At 39.9% G+C, this 27,415-nt stretch overlaps 2 protein-coding genes across 5 annotated transcripts in view; both read left to right on the top strand.

Annotated features, from left to right (window-relative positions):
- NHS (NHS actin remodeling regulator) overlaps positions 1 to 7,438 on the top strand; it is a 354,034-nt gene extending 346,596 nt beyond the window's left edge. For all 3 annotated transcript variants that reach the window (XM_064364491.1, XM_064364490.1, XM_012434317.2), the window contains one exon: positions 3,241 to 7,438. In XM_064364491.1, coding sequence (XP_064220561.1) covers positions 3,241 to 3,847 — 607 coding nt within the window. In that variant the 3' untranslated portion in view covers positions 3,848 to 7,438. The remainder of the gene's footprint in view (positions 1 to 3,240) is intronic.
- A 1,436-nt stretch (positions 7,439 to 8,874) lies between these two features.
- SCML1 (Scm polycomb group protein like 1) lies at positions 8,875 to 26,659 on the top strand. 2 transcript variants are annotated; one of them, XM_064364488.1, is made up of 8 exons: positions 8,875 to 8,935; positions 15,351 to 15,428; positions 16,650 to 16,751; positions 17,237 to 17,320; positions 20,895 to 20,999; positions 21,395 to 21,779; positions 23,322 to 23,473; positions 24,787 to 26,659. In XM_064364488.1, exons 2-8 carry the CDS (start codon positions 15,396 to 15,398, stop codon positions 24,919 to 24,921), a joined length of 996 nt encoding a protein of 331 aa, XP_064220558.1. In that variant the 5' UTR covers positions 8,875 to 8,935; positions 15,351 to 15,395; the 3' UTR covers positions 24,922 to 26,659. The 2 variants fall into 2 exon arrangements, with proteins under 2 accessions (XP_064220558.1, XP_064220559.1); XM_064364489.1 differs by lacking the exon at positions 8,875 to 8,935 and having other exon boundaries at positions 9,995 to 15,428; positions 17,240 to 17,320.
- The last annotated feature ends 756 nt before the right edge of the window (positions 26,660 to 27,415 follow it).

Here is a 27,415-nt window from a genome sequence, read left to right as displayed (position 1 = left end):
CCCTTCAAATGCTTCTCACAAATGCAAATATGGGAAAGCCTTTTGTAATTGTAATACATTCAGTAAAAACAAAAGCAAGCAAAGAATTATTTTTCCAAATCAAGTTGGTAGACTGATATGCAAGTTGGGAAATAGGATCTTTACGTAGAGCTTGATAGACCTGTACTGAGAGACTTTTGTAAGAGTGGCTTTATTTTTCCCCAGGAAAAGACATTCTGGACCAAGGTTTTATGTGAAAACAATCTGTTGTTAAGTGACTTGGGGTGAAAGCTCAAACTCTAGTGTAATCTCTGACTTTTAAATAATTTCTCAAACCTAAAAAATATGATCAAAGCTGTAGTCATATATCAGCAGAGACAAACAGAAGTTGATTCACCATGGATCCACCAAAATCTCAGAAATCACCACTAAAGAACTTATTCATAAAATGAAATACCACCTCTTCCCCCAAAACCCATTGAAATAAAAAATTAAAAACCCACATTGTACCCTATAAATATATAGAATTATTTGTCAATTTAAAATAAAATTTAAAGAACACACACACACACACACACACGCACACACAAAGTTGATTCACCAGAACAGTCGGAGTCTCAAGTTTGAGAAAAGACAATACATGCACCTGCCCATTTCATAGCTCAGAACAAGTAATAGTTGCTCTCTTTTTTTTTTCTCTTCTTAGAACTTAAATTCTTCAGCTGGGCATAGTGCCTCATGCCTGTAATCCCAGCACTTTGGGAGGCTGAGGCGGGTGGGTCACCTGACGTCAGGAATTCAAGACCAGCCTGGCCAACATGGTGAAACCCCGTCTCTACTAAAAATACAAAAATGAGCCAGGCATGGTGGCAAGCACCTGTAATCCCAGCTACTCGGACGGCTGAGGCAGGAGAATCGCTTGAGCCTGGGGGGCGGAGGTTGCAGTGAGCTGAAATTGTGCCATTTCACTCCAGTCTGGAGGACAAGAGCGAGACTTTGTCTCAAAAAATAATAATAATAATAATAGTACTGGCCTTCATCTCCAAAATTAATGCCCATATTCCATGAGTACAGGTCCTCGAGGTTGCTTTTCCAGGAGAGTCTTGTGTCCATGCTGCAAATGCACACTTCTTTGACTGCCCCCATGAGACCTTGTGATCTGTAGTCCATATTTGCAAAACTACTCCTTATAGCTGATGACCAAAGAACAGAACAGGAACTAGCCCTTGGAGACCTAACCTATATCCAACTGAGCTAGCCAATCATGATGTGCCATGCCTCCTCCTCTCACAAACACGACTGTCTTCTTAGACCTTGGGAAACTAGATGGAACTCCCAAGAGATACAACTTGGGGATTGTCTTTTCTGCCTCATAAAGTTATAATTTTTGAAACAAATACATCGTAAGCAGCTTACAATATTTTACTCCTGGAATTCTACTTTTTATAGGAATTTCTGATTTCTGTTGATGTGGTTCTCTCATAAAGAAGGAGTACTGCTGCCCAACAAGTGTTTTAAAAGGAGTCAATCAGAATCATCTTCTGTGTATACCTTTGCAGGCATACTTCTCCACTCAGACAGTGATGAATCATTAGTTTCTTTTCCTTCACCCCTATACCTAGTCTAAGCTCTGATTATATTTCCCTCGCCTCCACACTTTATCCTCAGTCCCAGGAAAAATTACTAAACTGCTATGTAAGTTAAAAAGTTACTCCCAAAGAACCAAATGCTAGTATGTGGAATAGTGGACAGGACGTAAATAGTGGGGTCAGAAAGATCTGGATTTGAATCCCAACTCTGCCACTTCCTACACAATCTTGAGTAAGTTAAAATCTCTGGACCTATTCCCTTATTGCCCATGGGAATACCTATAGCTCACGTATTTGATTCTGATGATAACATTTTTGTGTCTAGAATATGGTAGATGCTAAAAGCCAATGTTAGTTTGAAAGCCCTAACTTAGTACAGTGCTAGAAACTGGCATATACAAGATGTCAACCATAGAGGTTTCTATGAACCAAAATCAGGCAGGTCTACACTTGTGAAGCTCACATTTTCTCTACTGTATGAATCTTCAAGTTGATGAAGGTGCATGCTGCCAATGCTTATCAAGGAACTGAGTTATACTGAAGATCCACCAAATTTACGCCTGCAGATTTACCAAAAAAATTAATAATATGATGATGGGTATCAAGGTTCAATAGATGTATTGAGTTTGGTAACCTTAGACTTGTATTTTGTGCAGGGTTTACTTATTTATCTATTTACTTGTTTATTTACATCACAGCAGGATTTATTTTGTTTTCTTGAGAGCTTACAGTATATAAAGCTTTAAGAGCTCCAGAGATGGTCTAGGATTTCAATTCCCTACAGAGAGTGGCTTACCGCTTAATATGCTTCTGATGCTCCTAGGAAGCTGTGGGAAATGATATTTGCAGCCCAAGATGGATTGACTTAAAACATCATGTAATTATGTTTTTATATGGAGGGATTTAAAAAGGTAGAATAGTCTAATGTCTGCTGACATATCCATCACCCAGGATTATCAACTGTCAAACTAGGGCCAATGCTGTTCCATCCACACCTCCATCCACTTGCTTTCTCTGGTATTATTTGGAAGCCAACCTCAGACATCAGTTTAGTTAGCAGTATAGTTTTTTTTTTTTTTTTTTTTTTTTTTGAGATGGAGTCTTGCTCTATCGCCCAGGCTGCTGGAGTCCAATGGCACAATCTTGGTTCACTGGAACCTCTGCCTCCCGGATCCAAGCTATTCTCTTGCCTCTGCCTACCCAGTAGCCACCCATGTACCACCATGCCCAGGTAATTTTTTTATTTTTAGTAGAGCCATGTTGGCCAGGCTGGTCTCGAACTCCGGATCTCAAGTGATCTGCCTGTCTCAGTCTCCCAAAGTGCCGGGATTACAGGTATGAGCCACTGCGCTCAGCTGTTAGCAGTATAGTTTCTTAAACTTTTACAAAGTATCCTCTAGAACCTCTAGCCTCCACATTAGCCATTATCTGAAACGATCATCTCTAGGACCTAATTTGTGTCCACTGGTTATCAGAGAATTTCTCTCAGACTGTGAGTGCCACAGGGACAAGGAACATCTTACTTTTCATCTCTATAGCCCTAATGCTTAGTATCCCATCATATAAGACACACTCAAAATGCACTTTAAACAGATGTGTGAATGCGACTGAATACTTCAGTTTCATAAAAATGTGGACTAAGATGTTGCCCATTTTCTCCTTTTCTCAAAAGATCCAAGAGGAAAGTACTTGGAAGAAAAGATTCTGGGGACATGTCTGTTCGAAGCAAATCTAGAGTTCCCGTCAGCAGTAGCAGCAGCAGCACCAGTTCCATCACTTCACCCAGCAGCAACGTGACAACCCCAAACAGCCAGAGGTCTCCTGGTCTCATATACCGAAATGCCAAAAAGTCCAACACATCCAATGAAGAGTTTAAGCTGTTACTGCTCAAGAAAGGCAGTCGTTCAGATTCCAGTTACCGCATGTCTGCCACTGAGATCCTGAAGAGTCCCATCCTGCCCAAACCTCCTGGGGAGCTCACAACAGAGTCCCCTCAGAGCACTGACGATGCCCATCAGGGGTCACAAGGGGCCGAGGCATTGTCGCCACTCTCTCCATGCTCCCCACGAGTTAATGCAGAAGGCTTTTCCTCGAAGAGCTTTGCCACCTCAGCATCAGCAAGGGTTGGACGTTCTCGGGCCCCTCCTGCAGCCAGCAGCAGCCGCTACAGTGTCCGCTGCCGGCTATACAACACGCCCATGCAGGCTATCTCCGAGGGAGAGACAGAAAATTCTGACGGGAGCCCACATGATGACCGCTCCTCCCAGAGCTCAACATAGACTGCCTGTACCAGGCTGACTGGCAAACGCCAAAACCCTTACTCACATGAGGATGGAGGAACGGAATAGAGAACTTGGGAGAAGTCTCAACTTGATGGGGTAGCATTACTGCTAAGCAATGAATGAATTTCTAAGTACAGTATGTGCTGGGTAAACAAAGTGGTTTAGACATTATTGATTAGTTTCCATGTTTTTCGTAGCTACACTGTCTTTCATGTTTTTCTTTTTTCTTTTTTTTTTTTTTGAGACGGAGTTTCGCTCTTACTAACACTCCAGCTGTTACCCAGGCTGGAGTGCAATGGCGCGATTCGTTTTTCTTTAGCGTAGTTTGAGTTACCCAATCTCCTTCCTTGTGAAAAATAGAGGATACAAAATGTCTTTCATGACACCTAGAAAACGTTTTCCCAGAGCTGCCTATTCAGAAAATAAAGCCCTCACTGTCATTATTCTTTAAGAAGATGAAATTACTCTGGAGGTTTGGTATTTTTTTACATTAAAACAAACTAAAGCAAAATTTAGAAGAAATAACTACACATATGTAAATACCATATTTTTGATAAAAATGTGTAAATAGATTTATCAATGATGAGTAGACATGTGGTCAATAATCTACCGCACACCAACTGTTTATAAAACACACAAAAATAAAATGTAATAACTGTATTCTGTGAATACCATTTTCATATCAAATGCCATATTTAAATGTCCACCAATATGATTTCTGAGTGGTAAACCTCAAATATGAATTTTAAACTGGTGAACTAAAGGAAATCTCAAGGTCATATACTGAAATATGATTAATTTAAAATAATAAATTCAGACCTAATCATTTTTGTGACAAATTGCAGCATCAAACAAGCTAATAGCAACTCATGGCTGTGATTTGTTTGATAATTTGGACAGAATGAAAAGCATGCTTTTGGTTTTTTTTAATCAATGAGAGAAGTCATCATTCTCAACACAAAGCCCTGAACAACAGCATTTGACAGTGTCCTTTAGATTTTAATTTTTTCAGTGGATTGCTTTAAAGAGAATGAGTAGGGAAAACAGTAGTTAATTTTAGGTTATGTTTTATATTAGGCTACTGGGGACATAAACAGTCATAACTAATGACTATAATCATTAAACTCCTTAAACAGTTTAGAAATTAGCTCCAGCTTCTTAAACTAACAAAAATAAAACCTAAGCATGCCACAGAGCTATTGATTAATCAGTAAGTACCTGTGATGAGTTTTCAGTGAAGCTTTCTCTCTGTGCTGATGAGATTCATGCTACCTAAAAATTAACAGAAATGACACTGTGAACAATGTAGTTGGGAAATAGGTATGTGTATATGCATTATTTATATTCATTGTTAAACTGGGAATGGGGAACAGCTCTGGTTCACAATACTACATACAACTGAGTTTTTGTCTGGTTTTACTATAGTGTCTGCTTGATGGCAAGAGGGGAGGGTGGTGGGTGGGAGAGGAAATGTCAGGGCAGGTGCTCTGATAAAATAAAGGCAGGGAAACAAGCTGAATTGCTTGAAATTACTTGAATATTCTTGTCTTAAAACTGAAAAAAAATGTAGTTACATGTTAAAATCTGCAAATGGTTTTTACACCTCTGATTTTAACATAAATTGGAAACTTATGTCAGAAATATAAGCAGCTATGTACTTAGAATAGGTTTTGAATGAGAGAGGTAGAATGCAGAGAGAATTAAGAAGGGATCTGACTTATAAAAGACTAGAATGTGATTAGAATGATAGAACATACGAAGGTTACCAAGAAATTGACAAGCTGCTGGCTTTAAGCTTATGCAAGTGGTAGTTGGGAAAGTAGGAGGTGTGGAAGGGGGTTTGCGTTTCGGATTAATTCATGTAAAATGAAGGAGGAAGCCTGGTCTAAGAAGATACTGTCTTTCAATAGAAATGCTTTCTAAACTGCTACAGATTAAGAATAGGGAATATGATTGCTGTTGCTTGTTTGTTTGGAAAGAAAAGAACATTGTCTGGCTTCTTCTACTATTTGTTTTCACTACCAAACTGTGTTATTAAATTTCTTGTCATCCTTGTATGTAAAATGGGTGCTGGGGGTGGAGGGGTATAAGAGGAGGGAGAGAGAGTGAGAGTGTGTATGTGTGTGTGTGAGTGTGTGTGTGTGCACACACACACTGGGGATAGATAAGCTACCTGGTAAAGGGTTTGAACATTTACAAAGTGTTATACTTTTTCTTAAAAGAAAATGTTTTGGGGTTTGAATAAAATGAACCATCATTTCTCATTGGAACCCATTAGTTAAGAAACCAGCATGGTTTGACACCATATGGGAACATGAATAAATCTGTCTCATGATTTGAAAAGTACACTTTGCAAAATTTTAAAAATAAAGTTTTTAGACAAATTCAATAAGAAACCATCATTTCCAGTCACAATAGGGGATCTTTTGTAATTTTCATAAAAGCAGTTCGTTTGCAGTATGGCTTTTGTGTAGTTAGGGGTTTTTTAAGTGTGAAGAAAGGTATGTATGTGGGCTTTAAAAGTGATTCTAAATCTTGAATAGAAAACACATGAATTGGCTTTAATAAAATTGTCACCTTTTTATTATTGACATTAATTTAAGTAATGGTACCATATATTTTTTAAAATACATATTGACTTGAATTGTGAGGCAATAAGATAACTTCTATATGTAATGATCACAGAACTAACCCTTATAGTTTTACTTATTTTGCTTACTCTAAAAATCTATAGCAGAGTTTCTCTATTTTATATTTCATAGATTTAAAAAACCCAAATAAAGATGGATTTAAAATTCACTGTGGAAAAGAGTACTGAGTTACAAACTGAGAAGAAAAAGCAAGAAGTTCCTGAATAATCTGGAATATTCTACATGGCTTGATTATATAGCAAACAAGACCAAGATTTAGGGCTGTCTTTAACATCACTGCCATCTTGAAGCAGGGTACACACATTAGGTATTGTGAAGAACATCAATCTGAACTTCTGTTGTTTGCACTGATGCAATTTTTTTGTTCTTTTATGTTTATACAACATATCTATGTTGTGTAGGGGATTTTTTTTCCTTTTTTAAAAATTCTACTTTGATTTTTTTTGTTTTGTTTTTGGCTAAGTAGAGGACATGGACTAGTTGTAGCAAACAAAACATGCTGTTTGCTCTTGCCAAAGGTCAGTGAGTGAGTACATTTGCTGCAGTGGTGGCACGTAGAGAACTAGATGGTAACAAAGATTTAAAACTAAAGAAGGTTACAGTGTAACTATTTTGGTACTAGAACCAGTTCATGCTGGCCGAAAAGACAATGGTTTATGGACTTGCATCCATTTTGTATTTTTGTAATATTTGTAAATACGGACTTTTTAAATCGTTGCAAAGATGGTTTCTTTTGTAAGATGTTTTCAACGTTTACATTCAATCCAAGCCTTTGTATATTTTAGAGCTGTGCAACACTTTAAGTCTTGTATTTATTTTTAGTAAAAACGGTGACAGTTTCATTGTGAACCCCTCTCAAAAAAATGTTATCAGAAAAGTTTAATTACCTAGAAAGTGTGTATAGAAACTGCAAATAAACGTGACTGCAATTAAACAATGGGTTTCTCTCTTCACTGTTATGTAATTGATTTCTTGGGGCTGAACAACAGTGTTTTACAGGCAACAAGACATAAGGGCAGGATCTGTTATGGCAAAAGTAGGAACAAAAAGAACATAAACCAGCCTGGCCAACATGGTGAAACCCGTCTCTACAAAAAACAAAAATTAGCCGGGTGTGGTGGCAGACGCCTGTAATACCAGCTACTCTGGAGGCTGAGGCAGGAGAATCCCTTGAACCCAGGAGGTGGAGGTTGCAGTGAGCCGAGATTGCACCACTGCACTCCAGCCTTGGCAACAAGATCGAAACTCCATCTCAAAAAAAAAAAAGAAAAAAAAACATATACTATATCTGTAATGGGCTTTAATCTAGCTTCGTATTAGAGAGGAAAAATAATACATTTCCAACGTCCAGTATACTTTCTTTGTAGCTCTTCTCTGGGCCAAGGAAAGATGTTTACAGCTTTACTTTGAAATGTCTACCTGCTTTGCTTCTGATAATTACTCAGACTGTGTCTCCTTCTCAAAATGAGAAGCCTCGATATACGTAAGACTATATGCCACCAGATAATGTCATGTAGCCTTTATTACAATAGCAAACTTCTATGCCAGGTACTGTTCTAAGTGCTTTGCATACATTAACTCATGTAATTCCCATATTATACCCATTTTACAGATGGGGAAGCTGAAGCATGAAGTGGTTACTTGGCTTGCCTAAGGCCATAGAACGACTGTGTGGAGCTGGGGCTCCAACCCAGTAAATCTGGCTCCAAGGTCTGTGTTAGTTACCCAGTCCAACCTGTGGGTGCTGGAGACTGGAAATATCTTGCTCCACGTTCCTACCAGACCTGGCTCACGGCCACTGCTAAGGCCCCGCCCCTCTCCTCATTCCAAGTCAATCACGGGCGTCGTCCAGGAAACCAGTTTACGTCAACGCGTCTCTGGTGCGTCACAGGGCGCGGGGCGGGGGGAGAAGAGCGGGATCACATTTAAAAAAAAAGCTTAGGATACCTCAACAACGAAGTGGGGATACCATGCCCCTAAGTGCCACAACGTCACTGTAAGGGTTGCGCCTGCGCGCCAGCCTCCTACGCAGGCGCAAAAACCACTCGCAGCAAGAGAGGCTTCCGACTCCGAAAGTTCCAACTGCCCTTTTCAACACCGCCGGCTTTGCTAAGGAAAACCTGAGTTAAGAGGCCCCGCCCCACAGCTGTCTCCGTAGTAATTTCCCGCCCTCACCCAAGGGCTGGGCGAGCGCCCGCGGATTGACCAATCAATGGTGAGGCCTGCAAGAAGCAAGACTCCGATTGGTCAGCGGGTAGTCCCGCCAAGACTCCGATTGGTCAGCACGTAGTCCCTTCCCCCAACCGCGAGTGTGAAAACTCCGCACCGCGGGCGCATTCTGGTCCGCGCCTGAGTCAGGGAATCACTGGTCACACGCGAGCAGTTTTACCGCGACCTCCGGAGGCCGTGGTGATACGCTCTGTCACCAAAATAGGTCTGTCCAGTCGTACTTCTTCCTCACCTTGAGCTTTCCGGTCTCGGGAGTACACGATTTGGCTTAAGGACCGGAGCTCTCCTGAGGAGAGAGGGTTTGCTTTGCGGGGAGGAGAGAGTCTTGCACTTCGCAGCCTCAAATTTCAGCCGCGGTGTGGAGGGGGGATGCTTTGGGTGGTCCCCACGGCCTCTCCAGAGTGTCCGCACCTGTGAGCTGTCGAAATTTGACAATTTGTGAAATGCTTGGTGCTGACTTTCGGGGAAGATAGGACCAATTTACAGTCGTTCTCGTGTCAGGGAGGGAGGTGGGGGGCAAGGAAGGATCCAGACTTTAACAGAGCTTTGAGTTTAAAGAATTGACAAACTCCCGAGTTGATTTCCTGTCAGACTTTTCGCGGTTGAGACATAGAGTTGGGGTTTTGATGGTAACCGCGTTTCATTAGCGACAGACCAGGCAGCATCGCTGTTTTATTGTAAATACGTCGATGAGGAGGAAGAGAAAGACGTAGGGTGTCGGGGGCAGAGGCGGGAGTCGGGAGATCCTGCGAGATCGGGGTCCCTGTGGAGCGGGGGAGCCGTCGAGGCGCGCGAGGGCCGGGCCCCCTTGCCGCGTGGTCTTTGACGGGAAAGTCTCTGATTTGGTTGGTGGCGGACCGCGTCCCTCCCTCCTCCCCCGGCTCTCCCCGGCTCTCCCCGGCTCTCCCCGAGTGCGAGTGCGGCAGACCGGCTTCAGGTTGACTAAAAGATAGCGATTTTCCGAGCAGCTTTGCAGCGCGGCGCTTTCTAAAGCGGGGCGTGGGCTGGGTGCCCTTTTGAGCCTCGCTTGTCCCGCCTGCAGCAAGTGCTGGGCGATGGGATACGGTTTTGGCGGCAGTGGAAGGGCTGCCTTGGAGAGTCCCGCAGGAAGATTTAGAAAGCGATTGTTCTTAAAACGAACGGAGCCGGTCTGGCTGTTGTAATTGCCCTGTTTTGCTGTGTGTTACTCAAAGTGGTTCCCGCGCGAGTGGTCCCTCATTGTGAGCTGTGCCTCATGTGATGAGTTGATGGCAGGTGAAAGCCTTGCGCCTTGGAAGCGAATATTTATGACTTTTGAAGATGTGTTTAAAATGTCTTTAACGTCTAAAAGTCTCTTAGAAAACCAAATGGCTTCTTGTTCTTATGTTATCAAGAATTTAGATTCCTGTGGTAAATATGAGGTTCATTTTAAGTAAACTCATTTTTATGGGATTTGAGACGTAAACGTGAAATTAATTTTGCACAGTCAAGTCATGGCTGGGCTCTTTGAAATTATTTATCTTGTGGGAAGAAGTGAGAAAGAACTAAAATGTGTGGTGTTATCAAGAGCTTAGATTTCTGTGGTAAATATAAATGAGTTTCCTTTTAAGTAAACTCATTTTTGTGCAATTTGAGATTTGAAATTGAAATTAATTTTGCACAATCTAGTCATGGTTGGGCTCTGAGAAAATGTTGTAAAGCTGTGATTTATCTTGTGGAAAGAAGTGAAAAGGAACTAAAGTGTATAGTGTTATCAAGAGTTTGAATTTCTGTGGCAAATATGAATTTCATTTTAAGTAAACTCATTTTTACAAGATTTGGGATTTAAAGTGAAATTAATTTTGCACAATCGAGTCATGGTTGGGATCTGAGAAAACGTAAAGCTGAAATTACCTTGTGAGAAGAAGTGAGAAGGGACTAAAATGTGTGGTGTTTTCAAGGGCTTCGATTTCTGTGGTAAATCTAAATGAGTTTCTTTTTAAGTAAACTCATTTTTGTGGAATTGGAGATTTGAAAGTGAAATTAATTAATTTTGCACAATCTAGTCATGATTGGCCTCTGAGAAAATGTTGTGAAGCTGTGATTTATCTTGTGGGAAAAAGTGAAAAGGAACTTAAATTTATGGTGTTATCAAGAGTTGGCTGGCCACAGTGGCTCAAGCCTGTAATCCCAGCACTTTGGGAGGCTGAGGCGGGCAGATCACTTGAGGTCCGAAGTTCCAGACCAGCCTGGCCGACATGGTGAAACTGGTTTCTACTAAAAGAACCAGAATTAGCCGGGTGTGGTGGCATGTGCCTGTTATGCTAGCTACTCGGGAGGCTGAGGGAGGAGAATTGCTTTAACCTGGGAGGCAGAGGTTGCAGTGAGCTGAGATCTTGCCACTGTACTCCAGCCTGGGTGATAGACTCTGTCTCAAAAAAGGGGGGAGGGAGAGTTTAGATTTCTCTGATAAATATAAGTGAGTTTCATTTTAAGTAAACTCATTTTGTGGGATTTGAGATTTAAAAGTGAAATTAATTTTGCACATTCTAGTCATGGTTGGACTCTAAGAAAATGTTGTAAAGCTGTAATTGTTTATCTTATGGGAAGAAGTGAAAAGGAACTAAAATTTATGGTTTGTCTACTATGAACCAGGCATGATGCTGAGAGTTGAACTGTCATTTTTGTCCTAAATAGCCCTGTGAAGTAGATATTATTCCAACTTTACAGGTTAGAAACTTTGAGGCACAGAGAGATGAAATATTTGCCTAAAGCAAAATGGCAAATTTGGCAATTTGGACTTGGATTCAAGTGTTTCTAAGTAAAGCCCAGCTCCTTGCATCATGTCCTGGTACCTAAAAGACATGACCCAATTCATTTCAGGGGCAATGTGAATGAAAATTACATGTTATGACCCAGGCTTGTTGTCTGTGCTCCTTGTTAAATAGTTCTGTTGGATAGATGTGGTCAATACCCAAAAGCTTTTGCTGTCTTCGCCAGGCATGACTCTAAGCACTTGATATGTATTAATTCATTTAATCCTCATAATTCCGTGAGGTATGTGCTATTATCATTCCCATTTTACAGATAAAAGAACAAAAATGAAGCACAGAGGATTTAAGTAAAAGTTGTTCAACTTACTTACACAGCTAGTATGTTGGGGAGGTGGGACCCAAAGCCAGGTATTCTGGCCACAAGCCTAAGGTGTTAATGCTGTTTGATGCTGCCTCTCATGTAACCAGATATGTGTGACAGTTGCCTCAGAAGTATTAAAGTGTGAGTGTTGTAGTTCGGGGAAAGCCATGTCACATCCACATGGGATGATCATTGGCATAGCACTCTTGCTTTTTGGAGGTGAAACTTGAATTAAGCCTTGAAGTTGAATAGGTTCTTCTGGGTGGAGACACAACAGGGTATTATGGGTGGAGGGCATAACAGGAGCAAGAAGCTCAAGAGTGCAAGATTGGTGTTGATTTGCATATGTACCACAGATATAAACATGTTGGGAGTCCAGGTACAGGGTGTTCCCGTGTCCGCCCCCAAGTTTTGACAACATTGTAATTAATCCAACTAGGGAGTTCTCTGTTCTCTGGATGTAAGAGCTTGTAACCATTGTCTGCAAACTCACCTGCAACAGGCTACATAGTAAATATTTTAGGCTTAGAACAAGCAGTCCCCAACATTTTTGGCATGAGGTTTCATGGCAGGACAGGGGAGTGCTGGGGGCGGGGGGGGATATGGTTTTGCAATGAAATTGTTTCATAAGGAGAGTGCAACCTGCACGTGCAGTTCACAATAGGGTTCGTGCTCCTGTGAGAATCTAATGCTGCAACACATCTGACAGGAGGTGGAGCCCAGGCGACAATGCTTGTTAGCTCCTGCTGTTGTGCAGTCTGGTTCCTAACTGGCCAAGGACCGGTACCAGGCAGTTCTCCAGGGGCTGGGGACCCCTGGCTTAGACTAAAGGGGCAAGTGGTAAGAAGTAGCCTCTGTGCAGTGGGCGGGGTCCTGATTATGGAGGGACCTTGCAAGCCATGGTAGGAGTTTGGATTTTCCTGTGTTATTGGCAGCAGAGGTATTCCGGGTGATTTTAATAATGAAGGAAAGCTCATAGAGTGTGGTGGTAGACTGCACCATTTACTAGCTATAAGACCTTGGTAAATTACTTAAATCAAGCTTGTCCAACCTGGCTTATTTTGTTGTTGTTGTTGTTGTTGTCATTGTTGTCGTTCTGTTTTGTTTTGTTTTAGTCTTTCAGCAGCCTGAAGCCATGCTTTTTAGCTTCTGTCTCTAGTGATAAGTGGAAAAGAGGGATGAGGAAGGGGGTTTACTGGATCAACCAGAAACAGAAACTAAGAACCCATGACTGTATTCTCTCCCTTGGACACCCCTAATAAGCGGTCTTTGCTTCAGTTTTCTCATAAGGAAAATGCGGATACTAATATAACCTACCCTAGAGGGTTGTCAGTAATTCAGCAAGATAGAATACCTAATCAAAGGATCAAAAGAAAGTACAAATTAAATTAGAAATAGTAATTTTAAACTGTGGTTTTGCTAAAATTTCTGTAATTATAATGAAATGATTATCCTTCTGAATAAAAATAATTTGTCAAAACAACTCAAGAAAAGGTAGGATAATTTGATTAGATCATTATCCATGGAGGAACTTAGAAAACATTTTAAAAGCTGGACCCAGAGAGTTTTTTTTTGTTTAATTCAACCCTTTAGAGCACAAAAATTCTGGTGTGATGTAAACTTTTTTAGAGCATAGAAAGAGATGAAAGGCTTCCCAGCTAATTTTTCAGAGCAATTTTGATACCAAGTGTATCAGTACTGATTCATTAATTGGGAGAAATATGCCATCCACTAATTAATGTAAGATCTTAGAAATAGAGATGCAAACAATTTCTAAATAAAACACCAACAAATTGAATGTTGTTCTTTATAATCAGCTGGAGGTGAGGGCACCTCCAAAACATTAAGAAATGTATTAATATGTTGCATCAGTAGATCAAAGGAGAAAAGTCATTTAGTCATCTGATGCCAAGAAGCGATTTGGTACTATTTATTATCTGTCTTGGTTTTAAAACTGCATGCAGGACCAGGAGGATACCACCTCAGTTTAGTTTAGAACATCTGGCTGACCGCAACAGCCCTCCTTAGTGGGAAGAAGTAGAGGAGAGTTTTCAAACGTGGATACCTATCCGTTGTTTCTACTTCTAGGAATTTATCCCATAGAACTACTTCCACAGGTGCAAGACTGTTGTGCAGTGTTCTTTATAAGAGCAAAACTTTAGAAGTCACTTGAATATCTATGAATTGGGGACTGATTTAATAAATCATGGCATATTTACGAGATAGAACACTAAGAAGTCATTACAGAAACTACAGTAAATCTAAAAGTATTGATTAGGAAAGACTTTCTACCATAGGTTACTTTTGCCTGTTTTTGAGTTGAATGGCAATTGAGTCATATACTATATTCTCTTTTGTGTCTGGCTATTTTTAAACTTAAGGTTATGGTTGTGAGATTCGGCCTTCCTGTGTGAGGCAGTAGTTGGTTTATTCTCATTGCCGTGTAGTTCTTTTGTATGACTATACCACAATTGAATTACTCATAGCTTGTATAAGTTTTATGGTCCAAAAAACTCAAATAGTTTAAAAAGTGAAATTTGATTGAAGTTACAGCTCCAATTAGAGGTATTTTATAACTTGATACTTCTATGCAACATTAGTGTACATTTATCTAACTTGAGTTCTCCCATCTTCTTTATCCCCTTTTGATTTCTCTCTTTTGGGCTCATGGTCATTAGTATCTCCACTATAGAATGGTCATTAGTATCTCTACTATATAATGAAAGGGAAACCGGAAAAGAGATGAAACTTGAATCCCTTACTTGTGCCTCTCATTACTGCTCTGGCTCAGGATGGATAAAGTGAAGTAGTTCTTTTATTAACATACCCTTCCCAGTAAGTGGGATGCAGACCTTCAAAGCAAATCTCTAGTACAAGATATACTCTGATACTGTTGTAGCCAATATCTTCTATTTCCATAGTTAAGTGATTCAGAGCCATAACTGAACCTTTCTAATTCTAGATTGTTTGGCTTGCCTTTCACAGCCATTTATTTAGGTTTAATATGCAATGTAATAAGGCAATCCTAACTTGAAAGCTGAAATGGACCTTAGAGGTCGTCTCAGCTGGTATTCAAAACCTGGTGCATGAGAAGATGGTATCTCTCATGGTCTGCCCAGCCCACATACTGGTGGGGTCTCAATCCAGAATAGGCTCCTGGCTTACATTTTGGAGGCAATGTGTTCTCCTTAGTCAAGAGCCTTTTGGAGCTCCTTTACAAAAGCAGTTAGCCCTTATGTTCTCTTGTTCATTTGTTTCCAGCATTTATTCTGCAGGCTTTAAGTTACTAAGCGGTCACCTCACAGTTTGTAAGTGTGTTTGATTTGATTCTTATTTCTAGTCATGGGCAACATAGCCCTTCAGTTTTAAAAGATTTATTCTAAATTGGCCATGGAAGAAATCTGGTTTTGTCACTTTTTAAAATTCAACCCAAAGTCCAATTCAATTTGAGTTAGCATTCTGAGAGCATATCCATATTATTAAGGTAGTAAGTATATGAAGTAACTTTTTTATGCATTGCTTTTCAGGAGTAGAGGTTTGCCACTCTTAGGTGACTAAGCAGTATCACAAAAATGATGCCTAGCAGCTCCAGTGAAACTGCCGTGGTTTGTATTCAAATCGAAAATCTGTCTTTGTTCTTTTTATTGTGCTATACGTCTATTCTGAATTTAATTTTATACAGTAAAATGCATAGATAATTGAATTTTTGTTATATATTTTGGCAGTAATATAGAAAGCTCTTGTGACGATTTGTGTTCAAGTTTCTTTGTGAACACACACTTAAATTTCTTCTCGGTAAACAGAAGTTGAATTACTAGGTTATGGAGTTCATGTAAATTTAACTCTGTGAGAATCTGCTGAACAGGTTTTCAAAGTAGTTGTACTGCTTTTACATTTTTGTTATATTCTTCTATATTTCTTAATCCTTCAAGTTGAATCAGTATATAGATTATTAAACTGTATGTAATTTGGCTTAACAGAAAACACCTTGTTTTAGTTACATAAGGACATAGATAGTAATGCTACCTAAGTAGTCTAGGCAATTCTCTTAACTACTGCCAGTGCTAACTGTTTTTCAAAAATCTTTGAAGATAATGTTAACTGCCTACCAAGAGTCATTTTTCTCTGACATAACTATGTAAAAGCACTTTGAAAAGCATGATGCACTATACGAGAGTAGGATAGTATATTTTTAAAAATACTAAACTGTAACCTAATTCCACATTTTTTTGTAATTTCTATCATGTATTTTCAAACAAAAACATACATAGCTACCAAGTATGTTTATTTTAAAATTATTCCTACAGTTCATAATTCATTCTTAGAAGGAAGAGTTATTATATTGAAGTGTAATGGTTATTCACTACTTACTTATTTATACCCTATCTTATTTTTAAAAGGTTTAAGGTACTTTAGAGATTAATTTATCAAGAAAAATAGGTGTTCAGATGTTTTCTATCTCGTCCACAGAGGGGCACTGTTGGATTATTTAGAAATCAAAAACCATATAACATTTATTTTTTTGTTCGTGGTTAGAAATACTTGCTTTTAAAGTAGTTCTGGTGCTAAAGGACTAGTCTTTCTACCATGAAGCGTATAAAGGGTTAAGCTTAGTGAAAACTGTTATCTTAAGTATTGTTGGTTAATGAGAACACAGTTCCACAAACACATCTTTTTGGAGACATAGTATTTACAATGAGCAAAGTTCCTTTGCTATCACAAATAGCCCTTTGTAAAAGCTTCTTGAAAGTGAAATTAAACCCTCAACTTTTCTTTTAGTTCTGTCTTTCATCTTTCCTTTTAATTTGTTTATAAATCTTCGTCAGATAAAAACAAGAATAACAAGAATACCTACTTATGATGAGGACGGCGCTGTTCTTTATGCATATGAAACAAAACCTGAATTTGCATGTGAAATAAAAACTGAGGTAAGTAGTGTTAATTGCTAATTGCCAAATATATTAACACTTGCTGTTTTAAAGAAAAAGATTTAAATTCCTCATATACTATGGAGTTCCCATAAACTCAAAATCAAGAAAATATCTCTCCCCTGAATTTGAATGCTTTCTTTCATCAGAGAATGAGCACTTAACCATTTTACTTTCCCCTTTTTCTTATACAGTAGAAGATTAAGAGTAGTTTTGTACTCACTTTCAGTACAAAACTCTAAACCTGGATTCTTCCCATATAATAAATTATTTTATTGCCTCCTTCCTCAATTGCCAGTTACCGTTTTCATTCTCATATTAATGTGAATTTCTTAAATCTCCACTCTAGATTAAGACTTCTGAAACCCATTAAAAAATTGGTTATAAATAAAAACAATTTAAATAAATAAATATAGTTCCCCTCGCCCCTGGTGTTCAGTTTGACTGTTACAGAAATAAAGCATTAACTACTTTAAAACTACTAGCAGGAACCGATTCATGTAGCTGATGCCTCCTGTAATACTGAAGAGCAATGGGAGCCAGTTTATGATGTCGTTACCTATTGCCAGGTATGGAAGCTCTGTCTCTTCAATGTAGTTTTCTAAAATGTTAGGCAAAAATTCTCCTTATCTCACATAAAAGGAAAGTGTACAATTAATTGAAATTTTGCCTATCAAATTATTTATGATTATCACTCCGTTGTGATTATTTTTTTAAAAACAATTTCTGGGTGGAGCCGCATTTCCTGGTGGCATTTTTGAAATAGCAACATGTAGATTTTGTAGCTTTTTAAAAAGCTCATTACCAACCAAATGTAGTTAAGTCTCTTTCATCTGGATTGCTCAGTATTGAACTAGTTTCCCCTACAAAATCCTTAAAGGAAATTGACTGATTTGGATGAACTTTAGTATGCGCCTAAATGCACATCAAGATATCTCAGTGGAAACAAAATGGCAGCCCATCAAGGTTTATAAAGAAACATACCTAAGGTAGTTTTGAGGGGAGTTGTAAGAATCACCATGTTGGTAGAGATGTGATTACTGGGAATTTTGTGAGTTGAGTATCCCAGAGGTAATAAAGGTTTATTTTAAAAAAAAGTTTCTTGGCCGGGCGTGGTGGCTCAAGCCTGTAATCCCAGCACTTTGGGAGGCCGAGGCGGGTGGATCACGAGGTCGAAAGATCGAGACCATCCTGGTCAACATTGTGAAACCCCGTCTCTACTAATACAAAAAAATTAGCTGGGCACGGTGGCGCGTGCCTGTAATCCCAGCTACTCAGGAGGCTGAGGCAGGAGAATTGCCTGAACCCAGGAGGCGGAGGTTGCGGTGAGCCGAGATCGCGCCATTGCACTCCAGCCTGGGTAACAAGAGCGAGACTCCGTCTCAAAAAAAAAAAAAAAAAAAAAAAATGTTTCTTACCGTATATAAGGTTTCTTGAATGGAATAAGCTAACATGCTTTGGAAACTAAAATTGTTTGGATGTTTATCATGATCATGGGTAAGAACAGAACTGGAGTGCTTCCAAGGGACACACAGAGTCTTGTGGGGAAGTGGGTGCAGAGGCTAGCTGGGGAGGGAGGGAGCGGGTTCTCCTCAGCCTGCCTCTCCCTGCACTGCTAGGTTAGAGTCCCCTTCAGCAAGCCTGCACGCTGAGGTGGGAGGTAGCGTCTGTTGGGGGAGGTGCCCAGGGCCATGGTCAGCCTGAAATGGCCCCAAGGGCCCTTCTCCATTCCTCCCAAGGGACTGGCTCTTTCTTCACCTATCCATTCTAGATCACAGGGGTGTCGCTGCAGCCTGCCTTGTTCTTTCATCCCAGTTCCCTCTTGAGTCCACCTCCCTCCTGCTTATGCTGGGAGCAGAGGAGGACGCCCTCCGCTGGCCGTCCCCTGCCTACCTCAGTCCCGTAGTCCTGCCTCTTCACTCCTGGAGACAGTGGAGCACCTGGGGCAGTCCTCCCTTCCAAGTCCTCATATCTGTCCCCATAGTCAACCAACTGCCCCCATCCTCACCCTTCTGACCCCTTCACGACCATTTTAGTGGCCAGGGTTGACACCCTCACTGCTTTCTGCATCTGGTCCCCTCCCCGAACTCAGAGCTGCCCCCCCCCGTCGGGCATCTCTCTCTCTCCTCTGGCGTCATTCCCGTTCCCTCCTTCCCCTCTACAGGTTCTCCCACAGCTTGGAGAAGCCACTTTTCTTGCCTCCCATCCCTCCTTTCCTGTCATCCTCACTCTCTCCTTACCATGACAGCCCCATTCCTGGAACGTCATTGATACTTGCTGTCTCCACACCTGGCTTCCTGTTTTTCTCTGTGGCTATTTTTGAACCTGCTGTTCCTTCTGCCCTATAAGCCCTTACATGCATCCTCACCTGGTGAGCACCTTCTCATGTTTTAATTCTCACCTCAGACCTCGCCTCGTCTGAAAAGTTCTCTATGACTGCCAGCCTGGGTTAGGCCCGCTCTTCTCTGCACACTTAGCCTCCTGTTCCTGCCTGTGTCACGGTGCTGATAACAACACTAGTAACACTAGTAACTAATAACACTGAGCACTGTTGAACTGGGCATAGTGTAGTGTTGTTTCTGTTAGCATTAACCTAATACTACAGCAAGGTTCTCATCCTCAAGAGAACCCTGAGAGAGATTTTCATCCCGATTCCCTACATGAGGACATTGAAGCACAGAGAGGTTAAGTAACCTGCCCGGGGTCACACAGCCAGTAAATGGCTGGACTCTAGTATTTGACCCCAATCATGTTCCCCTAGAGCCTGCACTGTTTACCTCAGTGTCGCAGCCCAGTGGTTCTCACCAGCGACATCAGAATCACCCGGGGGCTTGTGAAGACATAGACCACTGCCCCTACTCCCAGAGTTCCCGGTTCCATAGGTCTGGGGTACAGCTTGGAATTTGGCATTTCTAATGAGCTTGCAGGGGATGTTGATGCCACCGTTCCGGGGACCACACTTTGCAAACCACTGTTCCAGGCTATTAGTCACTTTGTCTGTTGGAATCCTCTTTTTACTTGTCTCTCCCCCAGCTGAGATGGCAGTTCCTCTAGGAGAGGAGCTTTTTTTTTTTTTTTTTTTTTAAATAGGATGGGGTCTCACTCCATTGTCCTGGCTAGAGTGCAGTGGCACAGTCATGGCTCACTGCAGCCTCAACTTCCCAGGCTCAGGTGATTCTCCCACCTCAGCCTTCCTAGTATCAGGGACTACAGGCATGCACTGCCACACTTGGCTAATTTTTTGTATTTTTGGTAGAGACGGGGGTTTCGCCATGTTGCCTAGGCTGGTCTCTAACTCTTGAGCTCAAGCGATCCACCTGCCTCAGCCTCCCAAAGTGCTGGGATTACACCTGATCAGGAGCCTTTTTTCAGTCCATGTTCTCAACACCTAGCAAAGTAGTTCTGCCAGGTGGTAGGCTGTCAATAAAGGTTTAGTTGAATAAATGAATGAATTAATGAGGAAATGTTTCTGGCCTTTTGTTAAGTGTATTTTTCTTTACGCAAAGTTTCTGCATATTTCAAGAATTCTCAGATTTTTATCAGTCTCCTCTGTGCTTGATTGGCATATAAATCTCATGTGTACTCCATGGTTTTGTAAGGTTAATTGCTGACCGCAGGATTTAAAAGTACTTTGAAGCCGAAAGTCACATCTGTTATATTTGGTTCAATGTTCTTTCTGGAGTGGAACACTTGCTGTCTATAATATAGACTTCACATTTGTAGATATATGAACATATATGTTGCATATGAACATTATAAAGTGAGTCTTTGTTCTTTTAGCAGATTTGAGCATTTCTTTCCTAAAATAGCACCTTCCTTGATGTGCAGTGTCTCCATCATCAGTGTGCTAGTGTAGAGGCATTGTGGCACGTTCATTCGCCACCATTAGAGCTGCCTCAGTGCCTACATGGGGTAGAGCAGGGGAAGAGACACTGGGGCTCCTGAACTCAGCCTATTGGCTCTGTGTCACCTACAGCCAGGCTTTAATAGAAGCAAGACATTTCTGATGGCTTGAGAACTTTTGCTGTGTCTAGCAGTTAACATTTGACTTAATGGTATTTTCATGTTACTTTTCTTTGAAATAGAAACTACATTATATTATACACTGTATACCTATTATATAACTACATTGTATTATAATAGGTTGTGTATGATGCTATCCAAAACCTGGATAAGAAGATTGATATCATTCGTAGAAAGGTTTCAAAAATCCAACGTTTCAATGCAAAAGCAGTGCGGACAAATCATGTAAGTGTTATAAAAAATATTTTTACAACTATAATAAACGTCTTGTTTGTAAAGATGCCAATCAGCTAGAAGTGAGAGAATACCAGTAACTGTGTGAGATTAGCAAGGCATGTCTATACTTGTAGCAGTAGATGGAGACTAGACTCTGTTGGGAGAATGCTGAAGTTTAGGTTTGATAACTTATGACACTGCGTATTTTTATGTTTGTAACTATCATGTGTAAAATACAATTAAAATGTAGAATTGAAGAAGAATTAATTATATACTCAACAGGGAGCATTTATTTTTAATAATGTAAAGCAGTGTTGCGTGGAAAATAAGTATTAGTGTATTTACTACTCATTTTATTGCTTTTTTACTCACTGTTGGTTTATGCTGCGTTTGTGCGATTTCAGAAGCCATTTGGCTTTGGATGTGGATGTACATGCAAAAAGTATTCTTACCTGCTTGCTAAAAAGCGTAAACTCCAGAAAATGAAGGAAAGTCAGGCTTACGAGACATACTCCTACCCTCAAAGTTATAGTCCCACTTCACTGGCGTCAGTGCGGGAGAATAATTCCTGGAGCAGCAATCCAGCACCATCCGTTATCATGGAAGAAGAATACCAGCGAGCTGAACCGGAGGAGGACACAGTGCGTCCCTCAGACTACCCTGAGCATGATAATCAACCGCATTATGCATCTGATGGTGTAATGCCTAGCTCTTGGGGGCCCTACATTGGCAGCCCTAGGGCTAACAGCAACTACTCGCCTAACAGCCCTTCTGCAGCACCACTTTCAGGTATGCTGGCCTAGGGAGAGTCCAGTTCAGTACATGCCCCTGAGATGATGGGTTACTCAGCTTTGATGGAGAATAGGCACATTGGATCATCTCTCGGCCTCCGTTCTGGTTTTGGTGAGTTTGAAATGCCATATCTACGAGTAGCAGTATTTGACCTGCATGTATCAACATCCTTGATGCAAACTAGTAGAAGCTGCTCATTTCCTATTTTGAGGGCTGGTTTTAGGTTATATTCAGAATGATGACTAACATTTATTGAGTGTCTATTATGTGCAAGGCACTGTGCCAATCAACTGACACCCACCCTTCTTCCCCACTTATAATGACACCATGGTGTTGGCACATTTATTACCCTGTCCTCAAGGTCACAGAGCTGGTGAGTAGCACTTCTAGAGCTCTGCCTCATTGTGATTTTTTAAATCTTCTATTTTTTCTTTACTCTTTCCCTAGATAAATAAAAAACACTCCTGAGAGGGCAAGAGCCCAGATGATAGGGAAGAAAGGGTATACTTTTGGCTAATTCGCACACACACACAAAGATCAAATTGTGTTGATGGTCTTGGTTGGAGAAACAAATTTTCCCAACTAATTATGAAACCCACTTTAGTCATCACACACTAATTTTAGGGAATCTAACACTCTGGGTGAGTAAAAGAATACTTAGCAGTACACAAAGAAATTTCAGCACAGCTTAGTATAGAGCGTAGCTAAAACTTTCTGAAGTATGAGCACTTAAATTGTCTCATATCTCAGTTATTTCTTTTTTTAACATAAAAACCTTTGACCAAAATCTCTATTACTATGTAATTAAACATGAAAGAGGAATTAAGTAAAATGTTAAAGTTACTTCTGGCCTAGTTTAGCAGAAAGCAATCTTGTCTTCTTCAAAATGCACATTAGCACTTAGGCCATCAGAGACAGGGATCTAAAGAGTAAAGTGATACTAAAAATAACCTTATTGAATACATGGTGAAGATTTGATAAAAGGACTAATTTGGTTCTTAAAGATAATGGGGTTGTTACTGAGATTCGTTTATTAAAAGAAACAAATTAAAGCAATTGTAAAACTGTAAATTTGGGGAATTTCCATTATATTTAGCTAGTAAAATCAACCTAATCTAGATAGACCAAGAGAGAGATTAAGAGAGAAATTCCTTGAAATACTTGCAGTAAGAGAGTCATACGTTAGGCTAGATTAACCTAATTTTACCCAAGTGACAGATCTTTTGCCATATTTGCCTGTGGCCAAAGAAGACTTGATTTGCTTAATCTGTGTTGTGATCTTTGAAACTTTAAGGTAACTTCTGAACCTGTTTTTGCTATCTAGGGAAGGTCAGATGGGACGCTTTTGTATAGGCATCCTCACATCATCTTTATATAGACTTTCACTAGATTTTACAGTTGGAGTCTTGACTCCTTGCTAGGAACGTCACAGAAGGTTTCAACAAAGACACCATTCCTCCCTTCCTAACGTCTCTTCTTTCAGGATAATAATCAGGTCAAGTGTGATTTATCTTTTTTTCTTTTTTCCCCTCTCCAAAGTTCCAAGCTCGCCAATTAAAACTATCCAGTATTTAGACGAGTCAGACTTCATTAGGCACCCTGCAACATGGTCAGTGGAAGCGGTGGTCCTATTTCTGAAGCAAACGGATCCTCAGACATTATGCCCTCTTGTCGACCTCTTCAGAAGCCATGTAATGTATCTTTTGATCCTGTTTTCTTGCTATAATGTCTTTGAATGACCTCTGTGCAGGCCTTTCAGCTGGATACTGTGTAAATAGTGGGTGAACCCTATCAACTGATTTTTCCGTATGTCAGAAAGGTTATTTTGCCCAAGGTTAGCCTTAAATGGTAGGCTAATAGTCTGTTCTTTAAATGGGTATCAAAGTGCCTAAACTACAAACTGCCTCAACTTCTCAAGACATGATGAGTCAGCATGGCCACTCAGGTGTACCTCCCCTTTGTAAGGACAGATACAATGATCCTCCCCCATCTGCTCCCAGCTGGGCACCAGGACCACGAGGAAGAGGGGTTAACCACAAGCTATAATAGAGTAGCCTTCTTTTTATATAACCAGTGATTCAACAACTGATTCTATTTGCCTCACTATTGATGATTTGTGATGCTAATATCCTCTTGCTATTACCAGATCATTTACAAAGTAATATCCTAGGCCAAAGTTTTATAAGATCCAGTTTCTTTAATTTCAAGTTTTGCTTAGTAGAAAAAATATAGAAGGTGCCAAACAAAGATCGTACTAAAAGGGGTTTCAGGTCTTTTCAGATAAGGTCGTACTAGAAGGGATTTCAGATCTTTTCAGATAGTGTTAAATGAGTGAGATTTTGTTTTTAAACTGGAACATATAAAACCAAATCATGTGCTTCAGCAGCTTAAGTTGATCAATTAAGATAAGGAATTTTAAAAGGATGCTTTATGACTGTGAAGAAATATTTTCACAGTATATCCTAACAAATAAAATTAGTAGCCACATATCTTTCAGTATAGTAAGAAAGTTGGTGATTAGTTTTAGCATCTAGTTAGCTTCAGACAACTAATTCACATTCATCGTAAAGACAACATTGTATAGACATTTATAGTTGGCACTGATGTTGACATACTCATCTTCCCAGCCCTTCTCAGAAAGTTAATGGCCATCTGAAATTCATTTTTGCTATTCATAGTCTTTACTATTTTGTCATGGATGTCTAATATTTTATTCAACATACAATATGTATTTAAAGTTAAGTTTGACACAGTTTATTTTTTAAGATATTAGGTTAAATTTCCTTTTTCTTAGAACTTGAAGTGAGTTTATACATTACCAAGTGGTGCTTCAGTGTACAAGTTATATGTTTAATAGTTTTCATAAAGCAGATGCATATTCAGAAAATATACATCTGCAATGAACTGTTCTCTAGTTTGCTATACATGTTCTCATAAAGAACTAACTGCTCTGATGAAAATATGGAAGCATTACTAATTATTGTTAAGTTTCTTCTCTCCACAGGAAATTGATGGGAAGGCCCTGCTCCTACTCACGAACGAAATAATGCTGAAGTACATGGGGCTGAAGCTGGGAACGGCCATGAAGCTATGCCACTACATTGAACGACTTAAACAAGGAAAATGCTTTGAAAATTAAAAAAAAAAATCCTTGTGCAAATTTAGATTGGGCCAACTTCCAGAGATACCAATGCCTTCTTAGTGTAGAGTCATTTTTCTGCCCTTGAGTCATTTTTGTTTTTTACAAAGCATCTCTCAAATATAGCTAGAATTGTAGAGCTATGTTATATAGTCCAGTCTACTTCTTTCAAAACCATTTAACTGCTAGATAGTATTAGAATAGTCCAATAGGAAATTCATTCTTTATAGGTCTTTAAAAATTACTCTTATTATATTGTTTACAAATGTATTTCATGCAAGAAATGGAAAATAAACCCCTTTGATTCTGGTTCATCTTTATACAGAGAACTAAAACAGCTAAGAGAGGTATTATCAGGGGATGACAACTTCTATGATTAAATCTATGGGAATTTTTCCTCAGAAGAGAATTTAAAGGTGTACCCATAGATATCTCTTTCTGAAGTATTTTGTCTGTCTGATGCTGCAGTGTTCTACCAGTTTCCAGAAAGAGAATAGCCATATAAGTTATTTTCCTTTCTGCTATTATTTCTGTACATGTTTTATTCAGATTTAGAGAAAAAATAAGCTTATAAACTTTTATGAAGTGCTCTTAACAGTTTTTAGATAAACTATAGGATAGATAGAATGGTTATTTTATGCAAGAAATATACTACAAGGGTGGTTTTAATAAAGTCTGACTACTTTTTTTCCCTAAACACTATTCTACTGAAACTTTCATATTTTGGCTAAGTTTGGACATTTAACTACACTTTCATTGCTTGCACCTCTTTATAAAGATACCTCTGTCTAAAGTTTTAAGAGATAATTTTATTTTATGTGTTTATTCTTTATAATAGATAGTATTTTATATTATATTCTAACCTGAAGTATACACCCAAGTAATTTTTTTTTAGTTTAAAATGGCGTTTTGTATTCCCCCAGAGGTAGGTAGGATGAGCCATCTATTTGTGAGATGTTTTATTTTGTGAAATCTAAGTGGATTATTTGCCATCACTAGTACCTCTCAACTTACTTTTCAGAGGACAAGAAACAATCTGTGGATTGGTTTCCATACAGGGAAGTTCTCTGTCCTATGCAATATTTCTAATTTGCTTAGTTCTGAGCCATTTATCCTGCTACACTTTGAATGATATAGTAATTCAGACTAATGTTTGGGGGCTTTATTTTGTAAGTCAGAACTTTCAAGTGAAACATGTTCAACACTATTATTTCATTATAAATTTATAACATGTTATTACATTGTATAACAAATATAAGGTTTATAAGCTATGAGAATTGGTACTGTCACCATTAGCCACTTATAAATGTGAAGAAAATGTTCACCAGGGGCAATAATGTACCTTTTCTTGCTAGAAAACCAAATGTACTTTAGACATGACTGCAGCTATTTATAGAATAGCTTCACCTATGTTATTCCTTAGATGTCATCAGATTCTTACTTAAAGTTGGTCGTCTTTCAAATTGTATGAAGATGCTGTACCCACTTGAACAGTCCTTAGGTGTTTACATAAATACTATGTTTTGCAGTTTTCATACTTAAAAAAATAAAGTTAAATAATCTCAACGATTCATTTAAAGCCTTAGATGTGATTTTATTTATCATCACCGCATTATATTAATGTGTGAATTCGTTGGAACTGAAACAGTCACTCTAGTAAGCTTGTGGCTTTCCACAGTGTCCAAATACTTGAGTTTTAAAACCTGCCCAGATTCTACCTGTAAACAGATGCCTTAGAGCCAAGGGCTGATTTCTTACAGGGGTCTCCAGTGAGACCCCAGGGGGGCTGTAAGAAGTTGAGTCGATGAACTATATCTGTGGTCAGAGCCTTTATTACTTATGATATCATCAGTGATGCGAGTGTGCTAGGAAATGCCAGTGCCCCGAGATACCTCATCCCATCTGAGTCTGTACGCCTGGCTGGCAACTCCGGCTGCTCTTTTACCACTGGGGGCCAGAGGCTGCCTCCTGGATGCACCTGCTGTTGGCTCTCTGCCTCCAGATGGCCCAGCTGTCCCGGCAGGATGCCCTTGGAGGACTGGGGTTCCAGTTGCGTAGCCTCTCACTTATCTGACCCCTGACCCCCGCTCCGGGTGCTGCGGCTCCAGCTGAGGAACCCAGAACCCCTCACTGCTCTTGCTCCCCAGCAGCATGTCCTGTGATTCACTGGAGACAATGGGGTCCTTACCGAGGTTCCAGGGCTGATGCTCAGTGGCCGGAACGGGGGTGTTGATTTGAGACTTGAGTGATTTGGGGCCCCTTTTTTTCTCCTATCTGGCTTGTAAATTTTTAGTCCAGAGACTAATAAGCCATATCACGGTACTTCCTGTGAATTTTAAATGATCTTCCTCTGGCTTTGCCTCTCATTTCATCCTTTTCTGCTCTGTAGCCCACAGAATTCTGCACCTGGAGCCCTAAGACCTTCCAGGCACACCTAGAATTTGCTTTGGTCTTTCGTCTGTGTGATTTCTCATCGTTGAAATGTCTTACAGTA

Source organism: Aotus nancymaae, unplaced genomic scaffold (genome assembly GCF_030222135.1).
Source record: "Aotus nancymaae isolate 86718 unplaced genomic scaffold, 86718_ANA_hifiasm-v0.15.2.pri h1tg000058l, whole genome shotgun sequence".
NCBI lineage: Eukaryota > Metazoa > Chordata > Mammalia > Primates > Aotidae > Aotus > Aotus nancymaae.
The sequence above is the reverse complement of the archived record's forward strand: the minus strand, read 5'-3'. Positions and strand labels throughout refer to the sequence as shown.

Bases quoted from the DNA above. Each gene is read 5' to 3' on its own strand.
- SCML1 (XM_064364488.1), top strand. From the start codon at position 15,396: ATGATGCCTAGCAGCTCCAGTGAAACTGCCGTG. The intron at 15,429-16,649 runs GTTTGTATTCAA...AATCTTCGTCAG, and splicing joins GCTCCAGTGAAACTGCCGTG to ATAAAAACAAGAATAACAAG. The intron at 23,474-24,786 runs GTAATGTATCTT...TTCTCTCCACAG, and splicing joins TCGACCTCTTCAGAAGCCAT to GAAATTGATGGGAAGGCCCT.